This window comes from Pristiophorus japonicus, chromosome 12 (assembly GCF_044704955.1).
Source record: "Pristiophorus japonicus isolate sPriJap1 chromosome 12, sPriJap1.hap1, whole genome shotgun sequence".
In the NCBI taxonomy this organism is placed as follows: domain Eukaryota; kingdom Metazoa; phylum Chordata; class Chondrichthyes; family Pristiophoridae; genus Pristiophorus; species Pristiophorus japonicus.
Window position 1 is genome coordinate 79,974,671 of NC_091988.1, and position 24,299 is coordinate 79,998,969.

A 24,299-nucleotide genomic window follows, 5' to 3' on the forward strand; every position below is an offset into this window, starting at 1 on the left:
GATATCAGTACATCAAGAAAAACAGGCAGTGAAACTCCTGTTGCCTGCCACACCAATTTTTGTCCAGTCCCAAATTGTTAAAGATCGTTAATAATTTAAACCTTTTCTTTCAACTCCCACAATGACAGAAAGGAGGGGACTTGGCAGGGCGGAGTCATGACTTTTAGACATTTTTGTGAGGCAATGTATTCCAGACACTGAAAAAGTGCTGCAAAGTTTACCTTATTTTTATATCCAAAATCAAGGTTCACCATTGATCCTCCCTCTTATTTCTCCAGATGTTTATGACTGCAGTGCATTTTTTTTAAAAGGGGCATTGCCAGTATCATAGAACGATGGAATCACGCAGCAGAGAAGGAGGTCATTCGGCCCATCGTGCCTGTGCCGGCTCTTTGAAAGGGCTGTCCAATAAGTGTCCTGGTGTTGGGAGAGAAGCACTCGAGCCGAGACCCCCAGGCACCCCTCTCCCCGCGTTTCCTTGCCCCGTCACTGGGCCCAACTCAGCTGGAGGCCTCATTTTGTGCCTCAGGACCCGTGAAAAGCCAGGTACTGGATCCCATCGCAGGCGCGGAATTTGTCTCCTTTACACTGGGTGGGCCGGGGTTGTTTTCTTTGGAACAGAGGATGCTGAAGGGGAGATCTTATTGAGATGTATAAAATTATGAGGGGTCTAGATAGAGTGGATAGGACGGACCTATTTCCCTTAGCCGAGGGGTCAATAATCAGTGGGGGTAGATTTAAAGTGATTGGTAGGAGGTTTAGAGGGGATTTGAGGAGAACCTTTTCCACCCAGAGGGTGATGGGGGTCTGGAACGCATTGCCTGAAAGGGTGATAGAGGCAGAAACCCTCATCGCCTTTAAAAAGCACTTGGATGTGCACTTGAAGTGCAGTAACCTACAGGGCTAAGGACCTAGAGCTGGAAACTGGGATTAGGCTGGATAGCTCTTTGTCGGCCGGCACAGACACGACGGAGTGAATGGCCTCCTTTTGCACCGTTAATTTCTATGATTCTATGTCGGATCTGATGCCAGCAAGTTACCACAGCAACAGTTTCGTCGTTCAGATATACTTACATTCTTTCCAGGAAGTCCTGCCTTCCCATCATCCCCGTGTTTGCCCTGAGGTAGGTGAAAAAAAGATATTGGTGCATCAACAATAAAAGTACATTTGATCATTTTAAAAATTAATTTCCTCCTCTTCTTTCCCAAAAAGGGGCTTATTCTCGCTGTGGTACCGCCTCACGGACACCATTAGCCCTCTCCTGCCTCACCTAACTGCTGGAGTCTAGACAACAAGGCTGGGTGGGATATTCGACTGTAAAAGTCATCACAGCCAAGCCCGATCTTGTCCTCACCCAACGTCAGCACATTCGCAACTTTCCAGCCCAGTCAACCAGGTGTGGGACCATACTGGCTGCTACCTTCCCTCCCTCACCACAAAGCATTCTTACCCGGCTCGACTGCCTAGCCTGGGAGAATCCCGACCATGAGGTTAATCAAAAGGCCAGAGAGCAAAGCTAAATCCTGCCCGCCGCCGTGCTAGATCATCCGCACCCAATGCTCAACACATTCTGTAAAGTAATCTTCCTCATTTGTGCACGGGACAGCTCCAGACCCAGTGGGTCCCAGTGGGCCTCAGCAACTCATCCCAGACAGTCCATTCGCTGTAGTTCTACACAAACGTTCAACGTTCACTTGCATCCATCTTTAAGCAGCCCGTCAGCCTGACTTGGCACAGATGAACAGTAATGAGCTGAGCATAGCTGGCAATTTGAATGTGGAGAGGGGAATGGTAGCACAGTGGTTATGTTACTGGATTAGTAATCCAGAGACATGAGTTCAAAGCCCACCATGGCAGCTGGGGAATTTAAATTCAGTGAATTATATAAATCTGGAATTAAAAAGCTAGTGTCAGTAATGGTGACCATGTAACTATCGGATTGTTGGGGAAAAACCCATCTGGTTCACTAATGTCCGTTGGGGAAGGAAATCTGCTGTCCTTACCCAGTCTGGGCCTATATGTGACTCCAGACCCACAGCAATGGGGTAGACTCTTAACTGCCCTCTGAAATGGTCCAGCGAGCCACTCAGTTGTACCAAACCGCTGTGACAAAGCCAGCAATGTGGGAGCACCTTTGCCACATGGACTGTGGTGGCTCACCACCACTATCTGATGGGCAATAAATGCAGGTCTCGCCAGTGATGCCCACATCCCGTGAACGAATAAATAAAATGAAGCAAGTAACCTCCATGCTCTGACATCGCGCGGGGCGGGATTAGTTTTTGCCAATAGCGGAAAATGGTGAAGCACTGACGTCGAAGGAGAAGCGAATCAGGCGGGGTGTTAAACGGCCAGCCGATTCACTCTTTTGCGCTATCGCTCCACAATTTCACCCCCATTGTTACTTTTCCTCCCCTGAGTGCAGGTGATATGTTGGGGCCTAGCTCGTTTGTGCATTTCCTTCCCAGTTCACACGGCGTTCCAGGCCATTCCTGGGCCAGCCTGGGGCCAGCTGCCAGGAGACGCCTCGAGAGTTGCTGAGGACTGATTCGCACGACAGCATTTGCCACTGCCTCTCAGTGTTGGGGAGGGGGAACGGGGCAGGGGGTGGGGTAGTTCCCCGGCTCCCAACCACAGTCGAGAAGCTCGCTCCGTGGGAAAGCAATCCTCCATCCCGCTGGTTCTAGCAGGGCCACCGTCTGACTGACTGGAATCGCTCAGGGAGTCACAGCTGCTCTCGAGGTCGGTGCGTTGATGTAACGGATAAACTTCAAAACGAGAATTGGGAAATGTAAAACTTACGGGCTGCCCTGTCAGGCCCTGAGGACCTGCTGTTCCTTGCAGTCCTGGCTCTCCCCTCAGGCCGGGCAAACCCTGTGTTGGAAGAATATCGATATGTTTTTACATGACTTTTATTTTCAACAAAGACAGAACAGTAATGCAGTAACAGTAACATCGCCCATCTCCGACCCTTGCTTCAGCTTATCCACTGCTGAAGCCCTCATCCATGCATTTGTTACCTCTAGACTTGACTATTCCAACGCAGTCCTGGCCGGCCTCTCACATTCTACCCTACGTAAACTTGAGGTGATCCAAAACTCGGCTGCCCGTGTCCTAACTCGCACCAAGTCCCACTCACCCATCACCCCTGTGCTCGCTGACCTACATTGGCTCCTGGTTAAGCAACGTCTCGATTTCAAAATTCTCATCCGTGTATATAAATCCCTCCATGGCCTCGCCCCTCCCTATCTCTGTAATCTCCTCCAGCCCCACAACCCCCCTGAGATGTCTGCGCTTTTCAAATTCTGTCCTTCTGAGCATATATAACTGCTCAACCATCGGTGGCCGTGCCTTCAGCTGCCTGGGCCCTAAGCTCCAGAACAACCTCCCTAAAGCTCTCTGACTCTCTTTCCTCCTTTAAGACCTTCCTTAAAATCTTCCTCTCGAACCAAGCTTTTGGTCAGTAATTTCTTCTTATGTGGCTCGGTGTCAAATTATTTTTTTTTGTCATAAAACTCCTGTGAAGCACTTTGGGATGTTTTACTACATTAAAGGCATTATATAAATACAAGTTGTTGTTGTTGTAGACACTATTGGTTTGAACTATGTTCTGAAAAAGCCTTCCTTTTCCTCTCTAATGATGCTGTCTTTGAAACACAGGCTTTCTATCACAGCAGGGGATAGTATGAGAGTATTAGAGGTTCTCTACAACAAAGCTATGGCTCAGGAAAAGCAATGATAGGAAGTAACAGTCAGGTGTGAAACGGCATGGGCCTTCTCTTCCCTATTTGGCAATCGGTTCGAACAACTAGGTGGTGATAACACATCGAATGGTGTTGCATCTAACAGGACGAGAGCTGTGAAAGAAAATAGTATAAAGAGATGCCATGTTTTTACATAGTTAGAAGGAATGAAAGACCGTTGCTGCCTTCAAGACTCTATGGCATAAACAGGCTTGGAGAAGCCACCTTCACGGGTCTTTCCACGCGAGGCTAATGTGAGTTAACCTGTATGGTTCGTTCGGGAGTTTTAAGATGAATGTTTTGTCAATAATAAGTTGTAATGTATGCATGGCCTCCAAAGGTGGGGCGAAGGGTGGGAATAGATGTATAAAAACCCAGAACGCAGAGTTCTTGGAGGGTTGTGGGGCTGGAGGAAGTTACAGAGATAGGGAGGGGCGAGGCCATGGAGGGATTTGAACCTTTAAGCATGAAATAAATCAATAGAACTGCAGGCCCAAGCATAGGCCTCATTGAATATTGTCAATGTGTGGAACACTTACATCTCTGCCAGGTTCTCCTTGTTTCCCTTGGTCACCCTGAAAAGGAAAGTGAAATGGAGACATGAAAATCAAGGAAGCCACTGGACGAATATATCGAAATGCTGCCCTGTGGTACTCAGCTCTGAGTTAATCTGTAATCACCTGTACCTTGGAGATAGCCCAGCACCGCACTGGCTCAGTGCCACACAATGAACAGGAAGGTCCAATGTCCCACTCCCAATCTAACTGAGGCAGATCTGGGGGTGTGACAAACAGCCTCGCTGTTCTGGAGCAAAGAGTGAGAAGGGAATCGGCCTGGGTTCCCGGTCCCTCCCAATTGCTCTGCAGTATCACCGATTTTAACCTCGGGGCAGGGGAGGGGGGCGGGTGCTGAAGCAGAAGGTGATCCTTCTGGAGCGGGTAATTTTAACCCGCTGGGCCCCGACACTGACTCCCGTCCAAAGCCGTTTGGTAACGACGTCAACGCCGGCAGGCGGGAGTGGAAATTCACGGTCTGATGGTGAGTCAGGTTGCCTCCAGAAATCCATGCAATCGGACCCCAGCAAGGTATGTGAGGCAGGGATGCAATGTGTGACTGTGAGGTGGGGAAGAGGCCCAGGGCAGGGGAGGTCCAAGGAATCCTTGCAGGGCCAGACTGAGCATTCGTGTTCCTCCTGAAACACAAGCAACCTGTGAAATGCAACAAAATGAATTTACCTGGGCACCCTGTGGCCAGGAGGCTTTCGTTGGAGGTCTGTCACTGTGCGCCCTTTAGTCGACTGGCGGTTAAAATGATGTGCGCACTCTGATGACATCATCAGGACGCAATTTCGCCATTTAAATTCTTGGCATTGATTTCAGGCAAGGTAACGCCCCCTCCCCCACCCACACCGTTATCGGCCACACAGGGTTCAAACACCATTCGTGACTCCAGCGCAGTTATGTGGATGTCGGGTTAGGGCAGCACTGGGCACTGGCTGTGATGGCAAGGACAGCATTTATTGCCCATCCCTAACTGCCCTTGAGAAGGTGGTGGTGAGCCGCCTTCTTGAACCGCTCCAGTCTGTGTGGTGAAGGTACTCCCACAGTGCTATTAGGGAGGGAGTTCCAGGACTTTGACCCAGCGACGATGAAGGAACGGCGATATACTTCCAAGTCAGAGTGATGTGTGACTTAGCGGGGAACCTGGAGGTGGTGGTGTTCCCATGCGCCTGCTGCCCTTGTCATTCTAGGTGGTGGAGATCTTGTGTTTGGGAGATGGTGTTGAAGACACCTTGACGAGTTGTGCATCTTGTAGATGGTACACACTGCAGCCACGGTGCGCCGGTGGTGGAGTGAGTGAATGTTGAAGGTGGTGGATGGGGTGCCAATCAAGCAAGCTGCTTTTTCCTGGATGGTGTTGAGCTTCTTGAGTGTTGTTGGAGCTGCACTCATCCAGGCAAGTTGAGAGTATTCCATCACACTCCTGACTTGTGCCTTGTAAATGGTGGAAAGGCTTTTGGGAGTCAGGAGGTGAGACACTTGCCGCAGAATACCCAGCCTCTGACCTGCTCTTGTTGCCACAGTATTTAGGTGGCTGATCCAGTTAAGTTTCTGGTCAATGGTGACTCCCAGGATGTTGATGGTGGCGGATTCGGTGATGGTAATGTCACTGAAGATCAAGGGACGGTGGTTAGACTCTCGCTTGTTGGAGATAGTCATTGCCTGGCACTTGTGTGACAAAAGTGTTCTTGTCCAACACAAGGCGGCCAGCTGGGCGATTCCCGGGATGAGAGGGTTGCAGTGTGGAGAGATTGAGTAGATTGGGCCTATATTCTCTGGAGTTTAGAAGAACGAGAGGTGATCTCATTGAAATGTATAAAATTCTTAGAGGGCTTGACAGGGTAGATGCAGGGAGGATGTTTCCCCTGAATAGAATTGGGGATGATAGTCTCAGGATAAGGGGTTGGGCATTTTAGGACTGAGATAAGTAGAAATGTCTTCACTCAGAGGGTGGTGAATCTTCGGAATTCTCTATCCCAGAGGGCTATGGCGGCTCAGTTGTTGAGTATATTCATGACTGAGACAGATTGGATAGGCTGGATTTGTTTTCCAAGGAACAGAGGAGGCTGAGGGGAGACCTCATTCAGGTGTATAAAATTATGAGGGGCCGAGATAGAGTGGATAGAAAGGGCCTAGTTCCCTTAGCAGAGGGCATAAATTTAAAGGAATTGGTAGGAGGTTTAGAGGGGATTTGAGGGGAAATTTCTTCACCCAGAGGGTGGTGGGGGTCTGGAACTCACTGCCTGAAAAGGTGGTAGAGGTAGAAACCCTCATCACATTTAAAAAGTACTTGGATGTGCACTTGAAATGCAGTAACCTGCAGGGTTACGGACCAAGAGCTGGAAAGTGGGATTAGGCTGGGTAGCGTCTTGTTGGCCTGCATGGACATGATGGGCCGAAATGGCTTCCTTCTGTGCTGTAAATTTCCATGATTCTATGAATCTATCGATAGATTTTTGGGCACTAAGGGAATCAAGGGATATGGGGATAGGGCGGGAAGGTGGAGTTGATGTTAAAGTTCAGCCATGATCTTATTGAATGGCGGAGCAGACTCGAGGGGCCTCATGGACTACTCCTTGCTCCTAATGTTCTTCTGTTAAGTACTGAAGGGTAGATGGTAGCCAAGGAACTAGACTTCCAACACCAGGCTGGGTTTCTTCACAATTGTTGGAAGTGTGCCTCTGGTAGAGTAGACGTCAACTGTGTGAGATCATGGGCACCATCTTTGAGATACCCAGCTCAATCACACTTTAACCACTGGTTCTGTTATCTCATCTGCTCATCTGGGTCTTCACAGCCAGCAGAATCTACAACTCTGTCCCGCTAGCAGTAAACGCCTGTCGCCCAGCCACGGGCTGATTGCTCCGTACAACACTCGAGCCAGGCCCAATACTTACCCTCGGCCCAGGAGGCCCAAGTGGACCATTCTTCCCATCTACTCCATTTCGGCCATCCAGTCCAGGGGGTCCTCGGGCACCCTGTGTTCACAAAGCAGAGACAGGGGTTCAACTGATGCTCTTTGATATATTTTTCAAGGGAAATACTACCCGAGACAAAAAATTATAGTGAAAAATATCATTGCGACAAGAGTAAATTTTTATGTCACTCATGTATGGGGGAAGGAGGAGGGATTAAGATTGAGTGCAAGTTTCCTGACGCCTTATACAGTAAGGCGTCAGGAAAATCATGAAGGGTTTAGAGAAAATAAAGAGAAAGGGTTTCCAATAGCCGAAGGGTCAATAACCAGAGGGCACAGATTTAAGGTGATTGGCAAAAGAACCAACGGCGACATGAGGTAAAACTTTTTAATGCAACGAGTGGTTAGGATTTGGAACGCACTGCTTGATTGGGCGGTGGATACAGATTCAATAGCAGCCTTCAAAAGGGAATTGGATGAATACCCGAAGGAGAAAGAATTGCAAGGATCTGGGGAAAGGGCCGGAGAGTGGGACTAACTGGATTGCTCTTCGAAAGAGCCGGCGCAGACTCGATGGGCCGAATGGCCTCCTTCCGTCCTGTATTGTTCTATGATTCTACACAGTGGTTTACCTTTTCTCCTGGGAATCCTCTTGGACCTTGATCTCCCTGTAGAAAAGCAGGAAAACAATTAAACGATGCTGAACCAACTTAATGATCATAATTGAAGCTTAAGTCCACGTGAAGCCCTTTTCCCAACAGCTCCAGGAGCCAAGTCCAAGGTTTTCAAATGCTTCATCTCCCTTCACCCACCCACTGTCTCACTCGCAGTCTCATTTTAGTCAGTATCATTGCTCTTCCCCCTCCACCACCCCTCCCCCGCCCCCCCCCCCATACTAATGTGTGGCCCCCTTTGTATTATTTCCTCTACACTCTTGTCATGAATTTCAACAGTATATTGCTGGGTTTATGATTTATGAAAAGAAAAACTTGCATTTTTACAGTGCCTTTCATGACCTCAGGACGTCCCAAACACGTTTTAGCCGATTAAGTATATTTGAAGTGTACAAAGATTGATCCGAAATTTCTGCTGGGACAGGACAATGGACCAGGACTCGGATATGCTGAGAGAAAGTTGCCATTAGGGCCTGTTTGGGATGCAACCTCCATTCACCCCAAACATGGCCCATGACATGGCTTGGCCCAGAGAGAAGGAAATCATCAAATGCTTTCTCGTGCAGACATCATACTTTAATAATTACCCATAGCGTGCCACATGGGGTCACAGTCTCAGAATAAGGGGTCAGCCATTTAGGACTGCGATGAGGAAAAATTTCTTCACTCAAAGTTGTGAACCTTTGGAATTCTCTATCCCAGAGAGATGTGGATGCTCAGTCGTTGAGTATATTCAGGACAGAGATCGATAGATTTTTGGTTGTGGAATCAAGGGATTTGGGGTTAGGGCAGGAAGATGGAGTTGAGGTAGATCAGCCATGATCTTATCGAATGGCGGAGTAGGCTCGAGGGGCTGCATGGCCTACTCCTGCTCCTAATTCTTATGTTCTTATGTAATGTGTCGGTACTGCTATTATTTTAATCCTTGGAGAAATCCTCTGATCTATCAAGGGCCCAGACTTACAGGTGCATCTTCCAATACAGAACTGGGGGGATTAGCGGACAGGCGCACATTATAGAAACACACAGTGAGGAACTCACCTGTGGCCCTGGGGGACCTCGTTGACCTTCCAAACCCTGTCACGATAATAAGAAAGGAAAAATTAATGCAGAGTCACATTGTAAAATGGATTTCCTTTTGCCGTGCATGTCCACCAAGCAACCTTGAGTAGAGAAAGCACTTTTGACACTCAAGAATTGGGCTCTCCTCTGAGATCTCCCAGCTCAGCTTCACCAGGTTTGATAACTGATGACAGCGCACTAGAAATCTCCTCAAGGGAACATCTCAATGGTCATCCAAGTCCTCTTTATCCAACTTTTCCCATTAAGCAAATCCCCAAAACAGGTTTCAGCAACTATCTGGTTGGAGCAACATGTCCGCCAAGTGGCCCGAAGATGATTGCCATCGGCTCATCTGTACCAGAAGGCTGCTGGATGATGACAAAAGGGTCAAACTCAATTGAACTTTGTCTGTAGATCTTGGGGTTGAGGCTGCTGAGGAGCGGTAGCAAGTCTAATGTCCAATTCAGGCTTTGTGATGGGAAGCCCACAGAGATCGTTACTCAGTAAACGATGGGCCTGAAATGGCGGCTCCTGCACACGCGCCCGAAGGGGCCATGCAAGTTCCGGGTTTCAACATGCCCTGCGCATGAGCCTAAACCCGGCACGGGACCACCAGGGACTGCCGCAGGAATTACTGCGGTCGCAGACATCCGCCCGAGGGAAGCTGTGACTGCAATGTTTGGCCCAGTCTATCAACAAAGTTCTGACTATTACTGCAGCACATTCTGAATAAATGTGAGTTTTAAACTTACCCGATCACCAGCTAGGCCCGGGATCCCAGGCTCCCCTCTGAGACCTCTCAACCCAGATTCACCAGGCTTGCCGAGATCTCCCTAGAAATAAAACCAAATAACAGTTGATATCACTAAATACCTCCTGTTCAACTCAGCTGGGCTGCAACCTTCAACCATTTTGATTATATTGTATAAAATGCACTTTCATCACAATGCATTTAAAAAAATGCAGTGTACAGGCACACATCTTTAATTGTTATTTAATTGTCTATTACACATGATTAGAGCACTTGTAGATAAGAGATCAAGGTCATTGCTCCATGTACACAGTTTACGTAGAAAGAAAGGTTTGCGTTTATATAGCGCCTTTCACGATCACTGGCCATCCCAAAGCACTTTACAGTCAATAAAGTACTTTTTGAAGTGTTGTAATGTAGGAAACGCAGCAGCCAATTTGCGCACAGCAAGCTCCCGCAAACAGCAATATGATAATGACCAGATAATCTACTTTAGTGATGTTGATTGAGGGATAAATATTGGTCCAGGACACCGGGATAACTCCCCTGCTCTTCTTTCATATAGTGCCATGGGATACGTTTATATCCACCTGAGAGAGCAGACGGGGCCTCAGTTTAATGTCTCATCAGAAAGGAAGGCATCTCCAACAGTGCAGCGCTCCCTCAGATTTTGTGCTCAAATCCCTGGAGTGGGACGTGAACCCACAACCTTCTGACTCAGAGACCAGAGTGCTACCCACTGAGCCATACAGTATCGTTTATGTAGGAGGCCCTTGCTCTTGAACCGTTGCAGTCCGTGTGGTGAATGTCCTGTTATTCTTTGTACCGGTTTGAGACGTTATTCAACATTCAGGAAGGATAGAATAAAAGGAAAAGGAGGTGGGGTAGCATTTCTGGTTAAAGAGGAGATTAATGCAATAGTTAGGAAAGACATTAGCTTGGATGATGTGGAATCTATATGGGTAGAGCTGCAGAACACCAAAGGGCAAAAAACGTTAGTGGGAGTTGTGTACAGATCTCCAAACAGTAGTAGGGATGTTGGGGAGGGCATCAAACAGGAAATTAGGGGTGCATGCAATAAAGGTACAGCAGTTATAATGGGTGACTTTAATATGCACATAGATTGGGCTAGCCAAACTGGAAGCAATACGGTGGAGGAGGATTTCCTGGAGTGCATAAGGGATGGTTTTCTAGACCAATATGTCGAGGAACCAACTAGGGGGGAGGCCATCTTAGACTGGGTGTTGTGTAATGAGAGAGGATTAATTAGCAATCTCATTGTGCCCCTTGGGGAAGAGTGACCATTATATGGTGGAATTCTGCATTAGGATGGAGAATGAAACAGTTAATTCAGAGACCATGGTCCAGAACTTAAAGAAGGGTAACTTTGAAGGTATGAGGCGTGAATTGGCTAGGATAGATTGGCGAATGATACTTAAGGGGTTGACTGTGGATGGGCAATGGCAGACATTTAGAGACCGCATGGATGAACTACAACAATTGTACATTCCTGTTTGGCGTAAAAATAAAAAAGGGAAGGTGGCTCAACCGTGGCTATCTAGAGAAATCAGGGATAGTATTAAAGCCAAGGAAGTGGCATACAAATTGGCCAGAAATAGCAGCGAACCCGGGGACTGGGAGAAATTTAGAACTCAGCAGAGGAGGACAAAGGGTTTGATTAGGGCAGGGAAAATGGAGTACGAGAAGAAGCTTGCAGGGAACATTAAGGCGGATTGCAAAAGTTTCTATAGGTATGTAAAGAGAAAAAGGTTAGTAAAGACAAACATAGGTCTCCTGCAGTCAGAATCAGGGGAAGTCATAACGGGGAACAAAGAAATGGCAGACCAATTGAACAAGTACTTTGGTTCAGTATTCACTAAGGAGGACACAAACAACCTTCCGGATATAAAAGGGGTCAGAGGGTCTAGTAAGGAGGAGGAACTGAGGGAAATCTTTATTAGTCGGGAAATTGTGTTGGGGAAATTGATGGGATTGAAGGCTGATAAATCCCCAGGGCCTGATGGACTGCATCCCAGAGTACTTAAGGAGGTGGCCTTGGAAATAGCGGATACATTGACAGTCATTTTCCAACATTCCATTGACTCTGGATCAGTTCCTATCGAGTGGAGGGTAGCCAATGTAACCCCACTTTTTAAAAAAGGAGGGAGCGAGAAAGCAGGGAATTATAGACCGGTCAGCCTGACCTCAGTAGTGGGTTAAATGATGGAATCAATTATTAAGGATGTCATAGCAGCGCATTTGGAAAATGGTGACATGATAGGTCCAAGTCAGCATGGATTTGTGAAAGGGAAATCATGCTTGACCAATCTTCTGGAATTTTTTGAGGATGTTTCCAGTAAAGTGGACAAAGGAGAACCAGTTGATGTGGTGTATTTGGACTTTCAGAAGTCTTTCGACAAGGTCCCACACAAGAGATTAATGTGCAAAGTTAAAGCACATGGGATTGGGCGTAGTGTGCTGACGTGGATTGAGAACTGGTTGTCAGACAGGAAGCAAAGAGTAGGAGTAAACGGGTACTTTTCAGAATGGCAGGCAGTGACTAGTGGGGTACCGCAAGGTTCTGTGCTGGGGCCCCAGCTGTTTACATTGTACATTAATGATTTAGACGAAGGGATTAAATGTAATATCTCCAAATTTGCGGATGACACTAAGTTGGGTGGCAGTGTGAGCTGCGAGGAGGATGCTATGAGGCTGCAGAGTGACTTGGATAGGTTAGGTGAGTGGGCAAATGCATGGCAGATGAAGTATAATGTGGATAAATGTGAGGTTATCCACTTTGGTGGTAAAAACAGAGAGACAGACTATTATCTGAATGGTGACAGATTAGGAAAAGGGAAGGTGCAACGAGACCTGGGTGTCATGGTACATCAGTCATTGAAGGTTGGCATGCAGATACAACAGGCGGTTAAGAAAGCAAATGGCATGTTGGCCTTCATAGCGAGGGGATTTGAGTACAGGGGCAGGGAGGTGTTGCTACAGTTGTACAGGGCCTTGGTGAGGCCACACCTGGAATATTGTGTACAGTTTTGGTCTCCTAACTTGAGGAAGGACATTCTTGCTATTGAGGGAGTGCAGCGAAGATTCACCAAACTGATTCCCGGGATGGTGGGACTGACCTATCAAGAAAGACTGGATCAACTGGGCTTGTATTCAATGGAGTTCAGAAGAGTGAGAGGGGACCTCATAGAAACTTTTAAAATTCTGACGGGTTTGGACAGGTTGGATGCAGGAAGAATGTTCCCAATGTTGGGGATGTCCAGAACCAGGGGTCACAGTCTAAGGATAAGGGGTAAGCCATTTAGGACCGAGATGAGAAGAAACTTCTTCACCCAGAGAGTGGTGAAACTGTGGAATTCTCTACCACAGAAAGTAGTTGAGGCCAATTCACTAAATATATTCAAAAGGGAGTTAGATGAAATCCTTACTACTCGGGGGATCAAGGGGTATGGCAAGAAAGCAGGAAGGGGGTACTAAAGTTTCATGTTCAGCCATGAACTCATTGAATGGCGGTGCAGGCTAGAAGGGCTGAATGGCCTGCTCCTGCACCTATTTTCTATGTCTATGTTTCTATAAGACAACTGAGTGGCTGGCTAAGCCACTTCAGAGGGCAGTTCTGAGTCAACCATGACTTGGTAGAGTTGAGACTGGACTCAAGTCACACTGTCGGCCAGACCGGGTAAGGACAGCAGGTTTCCTTAGTTGAAGGACATTAGTGAACCAGTTGGGTTTTTACAGCATCCGATAAACCAAAAGGTACATTTAAATATTGTTTAGTTGCAAGACGAAGGAGAGATGGCAACAGAGAAATATTAAGACCTTTTTGTGATGCAAGTAGGTGAGGACTTGACAGGTAATTTACGGTAACCAGAAAATATTGTAATCCTATAGTCATAGGAGAGAAGAATCATGTTGAGCCTAATTCTTGCCAACAGGATTCAGTGAGACTAGCAATTGGTACCTTGTCTCCTTTAATGCCTGGGGTTCCATTATCGAGATCGATCTGCAAAAATACAGGAGATGAAAATTTAGACTTCCACAGTCAGATTTCTGGCCAAAGTGCCAACCAAGTCCAATCACTTACTCAATGAGCATTACTCGAATGGGTCGTCCAAACATTAGTCTTGGCCACTTCTGTTCTTGTTGCAATGATTGTTGTATGTAGGGCGACAGTGGCTAGCTTCACCCATGGTCCACTAAGGCGATGGCATCTTGGAACCGCACCCTGGCTAAAGGCAGCCAATTGTTTATCTGGCATTCTGACCAAAGCATGGAGCTGCAATCTTAATCTCTCTCTTTTAGGTGCTGTATGACCTGCTGTGGTCAAACAATCGGCAGTTTTTGTTGTAGAACCAGCTTCTCAGAGAGGTAGGCGGTGTGACCAAGGAATAACTTTTGCATTTCAGCTTCCGTTCTGTGGGGAACTGTCTGGTTTCCTTGGCTTCTTCCCACAGTGGTAAAACACGCCTCTCTATATGGACACTGTTTTTGAAATCAAGAATCCTACTCTGCCCCACTTTTTCTGAGGACATCGAATCTGTGCAGCTCCTGACCTCCATCAGTCTACTCTTCCTCTTACAAAGTGAAAGTTTTTAAGACCCAAGCTGACCACCATGTAATCACAACTTTCTGATTTGCCAAATCTAGTCATGTCCTGCACTAAAGATAAAAGGAGCAAAATGTCCCTGCCGTGCACCGCCCGTTAGCACCTCCGGGGGGCACTAACGGGGTGTGAAAGTGTTTTCACCGAAGGGGTGGAAGCGCTACTGGTTCCTGCAAAATTTCACGGGTGTTAGCGGAGGAGCGAAACCAGTAACATCATGTCCCCCACTGGTAGCGCCCCGGGCTGCAGCGCCTCCGCCGATGACATCATCGGCATGCGCGGCGACTCCTTTTCGCCTCTCGCTTGTGAGGCCGCGGGTGATGTCACCGCCAGCCTCACAAGGGGGCTGCACTCCGCTGGCGGGCGAAACTTAAAGTGGAGGTGCGCGTCGCCATTTTGCGTTGCCCTCCGACTTACCTGTTTGGGCTACGTGTCGATTCTCGCGGGGTCCGTGCTGCGATCGTGCATCCCCGGTGGCCGAGGGAGGCCCCTGAAAACCCTGCAGAGCTCGCAGCATGTGCCCTCCCCTTTAACGGGTGGGGAGGGCCCTGGGATCGCAGCAGCGCCACATGGAGAGGCCGCGCAGCGCTCTGACGTTCACTCGCTCCACTTCCTGTCAGGGGCAGTGACCCCAATTTAGGTCGCGGAGGTTACCGCCCCCAAATGGGGTGCTCCCGAATTTCCCCCCCAAAATATTTACTTATATAGCATCTTGGCATGGCCTCAGGACATCCCAAATCGCTTTACAGCCAATTGAATACTTTTAAAATGCAATCACTGTGGTCGTGTAGGCAAACCCGGCAGCTAATTTGCACACAGCAAGATCCCACAAACAGTACTGAGATTGATTTTTTTTTGTTGGCAGTGTTGCTTGAGGGACAAATTTTGGTCGGGAGAGCAGGGGAGTCCCTTCGACTCATTCTATCGATGGGGAAATGTCAGGTCCACAAACATTCTTTGGAATCCCAATGACCTTGCTGAGCATCAAACGGCCGAATCGTTTTCTCCAAGTCAATCACCTTCCAGAACACACCTCAATCACAGCTGGATTTCATGAAAAAAAAATCCTTTTCTGAATAGGCAACCATTGATACTGTAACGCCCTCTTTGAATACTGATATACACTATATTATGGGCTGGATTTTTGTTTCAATGGGTTTGGGAATGGATTCCGGCCAGGAGGCCAGCTTCCAGTGCCCGGCCGGGACATTTGGTGAGCAGTACTGCCCGGGAGTCCTGTTTCCACAGCGGTACAATTTTTGGTTGAAGCGACACCCGTGGCGCCCCCTAGTGAGGCCGCCTGGGAAAGCGGGCGGTCCGAGCTGTTCCTGCGGCGGCGAGGGAAGGAATGACTGCAGCGGGTAAGTGTTATTGTTTTTATTTTGCTTCTTGCAGTTTATCTTCATTTGGGGTGAGTAAAATATTGGGAATGTTTTCTGTGCCGATTTTTAGTTGTTGCAGAGAGACCTCTCTTAGGGCGCTCCCAAGCCGGCTCCTTAGCAACGGATTATCAGTTGCGCACCCGGCCTAGCACCCGAAGAGAGGTGTGCAACGCCTCCCTTAGCGCTGCGTCCCACACTCAGGGCCCGGCTGATGAATTTTGTGGCTCTAAACGCAAACCATTTCCCGGCGCAAAATTTACCGCCCCGCCGCCATTCCCGCCCAAAAAAAACTCCAACCGAAAATTCAGCTCACAATGTGAGTCCCAGGCTCCCATTGGTCCGCTTGGCTGACCATTTAATTGCTCCCACTGTTGGCAGCAGTAGATCAGCTAGTCGTTAACTCTTCACTCTTCCAGCATGAAGCGAGCCAAGTGGAGGAGCAGCTGTTCGCAATGTTTTGTTATATTTATTTTTCAACGGTATCTCCACTGGGACGAAGGAAGCACCTCCCATTGGCTGTTACTCCATTCCATTCCTCCAATAACGTGAGGGCGAGGAGATCGAAGCAACAGCTGATAGGAAGTCTAGTGCTGAAGTCACTCTCAATCCACCATTCCACTAAATGGACAATTTTTGATGGTCAGCTAATACTGTACTGTACTTGTCTGTGCCAATACAGAATAGAATCACAGAATGGTTACAGCACACAAGGAGACCATTCGGCCCGTTGAGCCCATGCCGGCTCTCTGCAAGAGCACCTCAGCCAGTCCCACTCCCCCGCCCTTTCCCCGCAGCCCTGCACATTTTTTTCCTTCAGGTACTTATCCAACTCCCCTTTGCAAACCAACTCCCCTTTGCAAACCACAAACCTGCCTCCACCACCCTTTCAGGCAGTGCATTCCAGATCCTAACCACTTGCTGCGTAAACAAGTTTTTCCTCATATCGACTTTGGTTCATAGAATTATAGAAATTTACAGCATGGAAGGAGGCCATTTTGGCCCATTGTGTCCGCACTGGCTGACAACGCGTTAGCCAGCCTATTCCCACTTTTCAGCACTTGGTCCATAGCCTCAGTAAGGTCTCCCTTCAGCCTCCTCTGTTCCAAATAAAACAACCCTAGCCTATCTATCTTCATATCTAAAATTCTCCAGTCCAGGCAACATCCTCGTAAATCTCCTCTGTACCATCTCTAGTGCAATCACATCTTTCCTGTAATGTGGTGATCAGAACTACACACAGTACTCCAGCTGCGGCCTAACCAGTGTTTTATATAGTTCAAGCATTACCTCCCTGCTCTTGAATTCTATGCCTCAGCTGCACCTGCATTCCAAGATCCCTTTGTTCTTCTACACTTTTCAGTGTCCTACCATTTAATGTGATCGGAACCCGGGAGAAGCATGAGTTCGGGGCCCAGAAGAGGCGAGGGCCCAGGGGCAGCATGGGCGAGCCCACACTGCGATATGTGTGCGCACTAGGTGGTGGCTGGTGTGCAACGGTCACCACACGTTAAAAAAATCCACGCATAGGCATCTTCCACCCTTCAACGTGTAATTCGGGACCAGGAATATTAGGTCTTCCATTGACTCACCTGCAAACTCATCCCTTTTTGGCATGGAAGCAAGTCATCCTCGATACGAGGGACCGCCTATGATGATGATGATTCCCTTGCCTTGTTAGCCCTCCCCAAATGCATTAATTCTCATTTCTCCGGATTGAATTCCATTTGTCACTGTTCTGCCCACCTGACCAGTACATTGATATCTTCCTGCAGTCAGCAGCTTTCTTCTTCATTATCAACCACACAGCCGATTTTAGAATCACCTGCAAACTTCTGAATCATACTCCCTACATTCCAGTCTAAGTCATTGATAAATACTGCAAAAAGCAAGGATCCAGTACTGAGCCCTGCGGAACCCCACTGGAAACAGCCTTCCAGTCAAAAAAACACCCACCCTTTGCTTTCTGTCTCTTGTCAATTTTGGATCCTTCTGCCAATCACTTTAAATTTGTGTCCTCTGGTTCTTGACCAATGGGAACAGTTTCTCTCTATCTACTCTGTCCAGACCCCTCATAATTTTGAACACCTCTATCAAATCGCCTCTCAACCTTCTCTGCTCTAAAAAGAACAACCCCAGTTTCTTCAGTCTATCCACTTCACTGAAGTCCCTCATCCCTGGAACCATTCTCGTAAATCTTTTCTGCACCCTCTCCAAGGCCTTCATATCCTTCCTAAAGTGCGGTGCCCAGAATTGGACACTGTACTCCAGTTGAGGCCGAACCAGTGTTTTATATAGATTCATCATAGTTTCATAACACCTTACAACTACCATGCAGGTCAGGTCAAATCAAACATTGTAGACAAAATATCACAACTCTATTAAAATCTATGAAACAGTTAATTCTGCAGTCCTAATTGAAACTTGTTTACTTACCAATTTTCCTGGAGGTCCTGGTGATCCCGTTGATCCCTGGATTAGGAACAAGAGATAAAACTGTTTACACTTTTTCAACATTTTCTTCGCCATAAGAAATAGGAGCAGGAATAGGTCATACGGCCCCTCGAGCCTGCTCCACCATTCAATAAGATCAGTGCTGATCTGATCTTGGCCTCAACTCCATTTTCCCGCCTGTTCCCCATAACTCTTGACTCCCCTGTAGTTCAAGAATCTATCTTTCTTCCTTCAGCAAGAAAGAGCAGTTGGCTTGGGCCACAACAACAACAACTTGTATTTGTATAGCGCCTTTAACGTAGTGAAACTTCCAAGGCATTTCACAGGAGTATTATGAGATAAAATAATTTGACACCCAGCCACATAAGGAGAAATTAGGGCAGGTGACAAAAAGCTTGGTCAAAGAGGTAGGATTTAAGGAGCTTCTTGGAGGAGGGAAGAGAGGTAGAGAGCCAGAGAGGTTTAGGGAGGGTATTCCAGAGCTTAGGGCCTAGGCAACAGAAGGCACGGCCAACAATTGTTATTATAATCAGGGATGCTCAAGAGGGCAGAATTAGAGGAGCGTAGACATCTCAGGGGTTTGTGGGGCTGGAGGAGATTACAGAGATAGGGAGGGGCGAGGCCTTGGATAGAGAGGGGTGAGGCCTCTAGTTTATGTAGGGTAGAATGTGGGAGGCCGGCCAGGAGTGCATTGGAATAATCAAGTTTAGAGATAACAAAGGCATGGATGAGGGCTTCAGCAGCGTATGAGCTGAGGCAGGGGCGGAGATGGGTGATGTTATGGAGGTGGAAATAGGTGGTCTTGGTTAAGCTGTGGATATGTGGTTGGAAGCTCATTTCAGGGTCAAATATGACACCAAGGTTGCGAGCAGTCTGGTTGCTGGCTCTTCTTACTGGACTCACGGGAGGCCAGGCCAGTCTGTGATTGGACGATAGGACGTTGTGTGACGTGAGTTAAGTCAGGCAGCTTTCAGCCTCTGAATAAATGGAACCAATCTCCAACATTGGATCAAACTTGCCAAAACTGAGGCAACAGGCAGCCCCTGAATTCAAAGTTCTGGCCTTCTGACTGAAAATCAAACACTCCACCATCTTTGGCTCTGAAGAACCTGTACTGGAAATATGAGGCCTAAAGCAGTTTTAAGCCAATCCCTTCCAACAGAAGCCAAACTATTTGGCCATTCAGCCCCTTGAGCCTGTTCTGCCGTTAATGAGATCACGGCTGATCTGTATGGTAACTCCATTTACCCGCTTTTGCTCCATATGCCTTACTCAACAAAAATCTTTCAATCTCAGCATCCACCATCTTTTGGGGTGGCTTAAATTTTGGCATTCCTCAAATTCTGTCCTCTTGAGCATCCCTGAGCAGCGTGGCGGCTTGGCCCAGCAGTGTGTTTGGCCCTCGGCCTGCGAGCACCATCGGAGCAGGCCGGGGAGCGGAAGGAGCAGCGTGGCGGGATACCACTCCAGGGAGCAGCACGTGCTGGAGCAGGAGAGCAACGGCAGCGAACAGGGACGTCACCAAGGTCCAGGTCGATGAGTGGAGCGTGGGCAGGAACAGCAGGAGCGGCGAGATCGGGGCGAAGGAGCGGTGAGAGACTGTAGAGGGACGTGATCGGGGCCCAGGGGAGGCGTGAGTTCAGGGCCCAGAAGAGGCGAGGGCCCTGGGGTAGCATGGGCCAGCCCACACTGTGATATGTGTGCGCACTAGGTCCGTGCAGCAGAGCAGGTCTCCAGTCGTCTTGGTTAATCCTTGCCACTGGACCAAGACCTAGCTTTGTCAAGCCCGTGTAGTGGCTGGTGTGCAACGGTCACCACATGTTAAAAAAATCCAAGCACAGGCATCTTCCACCCTTCAAGATTTAGTTCGGACCTGGAATTTCAGGTCCATCATTGAAACACCTGTGAACTTTTTGATGTGGAAGTAAGTCATCCTCGGTTCGAGGGTCTGCCTATGATGATGATGATTATAACTGTGCAACCATTGGTGGCCGTGCCTTCAGCTGCCTGGGCCCTAAGCTCTGGAATTCCCTCCCTAAACCTCTCCACCTCTCTAATGCTCTTTCCACCTTTAACTCGCTCCTTAAAACCTACCTCTTTGACCAAGCTTTTGTTCATCTGCCGTAATTTCTTCTTAACTGGCTCGGTGTCAAATTTATCTGTTTTGTTTTATAACACTGCTGTGAAGCACCTTGGGATGTTTTACTACGTTAAAGGCACTACATAAATAAAAGTAGTAGTTGTTGTTGTTGTTGTTGTGGCAAGTTCCACATTAAGACTACCCTTTGTGTGAAGAAGTGCTTCCTGATTTCACTCCCCCAGCTCGAATTTTAAGATCGTGCCCTCTTGTTCTAGATTCCCCCACCAGAGGAAATAGTTTCTCGGTAACTACCCTACCGAATCCCTTTACCGTTTTAAACGTCTCAATTAGATCACATTTCAATCTTCTAAACTCAAGGGAATACAAATCAACTTTATTCAACCTGGCCTCATAAGAACATAAGAAGATAAGTACGAAATAGGAGCAGGAGTCAGCCATTTGGCCCCTCGAGCCTACTCCGCCATTTAATAAGATCATGGCTGATCTGATCTTGGCCTCAACTCCACTTTCCTGCCCGCTCCCCATAACCCTTCACTCCCTTTTTAACCCTTTAAATCCCGGTAACATCTTGAATCGGTGCTCTACCAACCCCCCTTTAAAAATAATTGGCCCTCATCTTGCACTCAGATGTTGCCCTTGAGCTTTGGGCGTCTACATTCCCTGGCTTGGCATCCACTTTCCCCCTTTGGGCTGCCTGTGCCACACACTGTCCCTGGCTGACAGAGGGTGCCAGTGAGGCCTACCTCCCGGTTTCTGCCAATCTGGTTCTAACACTAGCCACACAGAGGTGCACGAGGGCGCTGGAATATCGCTGCCTCGGATTTTCCCTCCAGTGGAGCGACTGGCCTCCTCTTCACTTGGGAATAGGAAATTCAGAAGGAACTTTTTTACCCAGAGAGTGGTGAGTATAATGTATGAGCTGTTGAGTTGGCAGTGGCTTAGCCAGTCACGTGATGTTCACAAGACTCAATAAAACCCCAGCCAGTTGGGTTCGGGAGATCCACGATGAGGCAGCTGGTTGTGAGCCTGGTGGATGAACTGGTAATGTGCAGTGTGATTGTTAAACCTTTGCTAATAAAGCAACTAGTTCTTAATAGCAATGTGTTGCTATGAATTCTTAAGCAAGGAACCCATGAAGCAAAGAGAATGTGGAACTCGCTAGCACAGGGAGTGGTTGAAGTGAATAGTATAGATACATTAAGGGGAGGCTGGGCAAGCATATGAGGGAGAAGGGAATAGAGGGTTATGCTGATGAATTTAGATGAGGAAAGACGGGAGGTGGCTCAAGTGGAGCATTAACACCAGCATGGACTAGTTGGGCAGAATGGTCTGTTTCTGTGCTGTATATCCTGTGTAATCCCATGCAGACACCTCCCTGCAGTGGCCTAGCTGACATCAGACCTCATCGGACAATCAGTGAGCCATTGTGCCTGGTCCCACTGTGCTGCGCTGGGAGTCAAAATACCCTGTGGGAGCTTGTTCATGGTGGTTCTCGAAGAACCGCGGTGGCCACTTGTATCGCAAACAGAAAATGCGTGAAGTTCAGAGCATCGGTCAGGATCGGAGAAGAGACGAGTCCCCGTTTAAAGTTACCTCAGGAATGGAAACCTGAAGATAAACAGGGACGTCTATGGGACTGAAGAAAAAAAAAGATTAAAGGCAGAGCCCCGTGAGGGGTGGGGGTGGGGGGTAGAGCTCATTCCGTTCTATGAAGACACTCGCTTATCTCCCAGTTTCCTATAATCGGCCCACACTGCGATGTTAACCTGCCTTTTCTCTCTTTGGATTATGAAGGGCCTTGCTGTGAAAGTCCCCGCATTTTCTGCTTTTAATTTATATTTCCACTTGCTCCTTTTCTCTCAATAGTTTTTTTCGTAACCGTGTTTCTCTAGAACCTTCCGTTTTAAGATCCGGAACACACTCACTTTATCGCCTTGGTCTCCTTTCGAACCGGCAGGACCTCTGACCCCCTAAAGCACAATAACAATAAAAAACACAAAAATCAACGACGTCGAAGCATTTATGAAATGGCTGTATTGGCGCGAACTTTGACCCGGAAGTAAAGCAGAGAAATTCCAGAGTAAACTTACATCTCTCCCGGGCTGTCCCAGATCGCCGATACCTCCCTTTTCACCAGCTCTGCCGTCGGTTCCAGGAAATCCCTGAAAACAGCAGAAGGCTTTTAAACACCTTTATTCTTTTATCTGTTGTGAAAAGTTGAAATTATTTCTTTTAATGTAGTTGCTGAAAAAGAAATGGCTCCACCTCCAAATAACCGGCCCAAGATTCAAAAATGGTATTTATTTTGTACTGCACAATGGAAACTATCGATGTATAGGAATGCGAAGGGGGAACGATATACAGGAGATAGTAAAGAAAGCAGCAGGAAAACCACTTTACTCTATAAGAGAAGTCCCGATCATGGTCTCAGAATCTCATGGATCGTGTTTTCTTAATTTATATCCTTTCATCAATTTTTTTTGTGCTCTTCCAGGTCAGGAGGTCTCAGTGCCAGGGAATGGGACATTTACCCATTTCTGTCACATTCAATCGTTTCTGGGGTCAAGTAATGCCGTCTCTACTCTGCCCCACAAACGTACCTTAACCCCCAGGAACTCTCAAGAGCACATTTAAGAACACAAGAACATAAGAAATAGGAGCAGGAGTAGGCCATACGGCCCCTCAAGCCTGCTCCGCCATTCAATAAGATCACGGCTGATCATCGACCTCAACTCCACTTTCCTGCACTGTCCCCATATCCCTTCATTGCCCTAGAATCCAAAAATATATCTCAGGCTTGAATATACTCAATGACTGAGCATCCACAGCTTTCTGGGGTAGAGAATTCCAAAGATTCAAAACCTACTGAGTGAAGAAATTCCTCCTCATCTCAGTCTAAATGGCCGACCCCTTATCCTGAGACAGTGACCCCTGGTTCTAGATTCTCCAGCCAGGGGAAACAGCCTCTCAGTATCTACCCTGTCAATCCGTCTCAGAATCTTGTATGTTTCAATGAGATCATCTCTCATTCTTCTGAACTCCAGAGAGTATAGGCCCAATCTACTCAATCTCTCCTCGTAGGGCAACCCTCTCATCCCAGAGATCAATCTAGTGATCCTTTGGTGCACCCCCTCTACCCTATGGGACACTTGTGTTTGCCTTGCCATGTCTGATTTCAAAACATACCAGATTGACGGGCAGGAAAAGACCAACTGGTCCATCAAGCCCTGCCCACACCCTGAGGGCCAAACCTTCGTGACTAAACATTTCTTCCCTCTCCTCAACCTCCCACCCGCCTCCACAGCCCTGGGAGAGGCAAAAAACAGAGGAAAAAACCCTGGGCCCATAAGGTTAAACGCTGATCCAGGCAAAGTATTCACTTAAGTGTCAGCTTGGTTCAGTTGATAGCACTGTCATCCCTAAATCAGAGGGTTGTGAATTCAAGCTCCACTCCAGCAAAGAACTGCAGTGCAGCACTAAAGGACCAATGCATTGTAGGAGGCACTGCATTTTGGATGAGAAGTTATACAGAGGTGCAAGAGGCCAGAATTAGAGGAATGCAGATATCTCAGAGTTGTGAGGCTGGAGGAGATTACAGAGATAGGGAGGGGCGAGGCCATGGAGGGATTTGAATACAAGGATAATTTTGAAATCACGGCGTTGCCGGTCATGGAGCCAATGTAGGTCAGCGAGCACAGTGGTGATGGGTGAATGGGACTTGGTGCAAGATAGGACATGTAATGTATGCACCTGTGCGTATGCTCGCAGGTTTGTCGAGCAGGTTTGTTGAGTTGGGAGTGGCTTAGCCAGTCACGTGATGTTCACAAACTCAATAAAACCCCAGCCAGTTGGGTTCGAGGGATCCATGATGAGGTATGCAGTTGTGAGCCTCGTGGATGAACTGGTAATGTGTAGTGTGTTTGTGATACCGTTGCTAATAAACCAACTAGTTCTTAATAGCAATGTGTTGCTATGAATTCTTAAGCAAAGAACCCATGAAGCAAATATATTACAGAACACAGGCAGCAGAGTTTTG

The 24,299-nt window shown here is 47.7% G+C and overlaps 1 protein-coding gene across 1 annotated transcript in view; it reads right to left on the reverse strand.

Moving 5' to 3' along the window:
- LOC139276789 (collagen alpha-1(VII) chain-like) overlaps nucleotides 1-24,299 on the reverse strand; it is a 44,026-nt gene that overhangs the window by 12,761 nt on the left and 6,966 nt on the right. The window contains exons 7-16 of the mRNA XM_070894794.1: nucleotides 22,354-22,425; nucleotides 22,189-22,233; nucleotides 18,145-18,180; nucleotides 13,688-13,729; nucleotides 9,710-9,790; nucleotides 8,937-8,972; nucleotides 7,854-7,889; nucleotides 7,202-7,282; nucleotides 4,284-4,319; nucleotides 2,804-2,875 (exon numbers count right to left, since the gene is read on the reverse strand). Coding sequence (XP_070750895.1) covers nucleotides 2,804-2,875; nucleotides 4,284-4,319; nucleotides 7,202-7,282; nucleotides 7,854-7,889; nucleotides 8,937-8,972; nucleotides 9,710-9,790; nucleotides 13,688-13,729; nucleotides 18,145-18,180; nucleotides 22,189-22,233; nucleotides 22,354-22,425 — 537 coding nt within the window. The remainder of the gene's footprint in view (nucleotides 1-2,803; nucleotides 2,876-4,283; nucleotides 4,320-7,201; nucleotides 7,283-7,853; nucleotides 7,890-8,936; nucleotides 8,973-9,709; nucleotides 9,791-13,687; nucleotides 13,730-18,144; nucleotides 18,181-22,188; nucleotides 22,234-22,353; nucleotides 22,426-24,299) is intronic.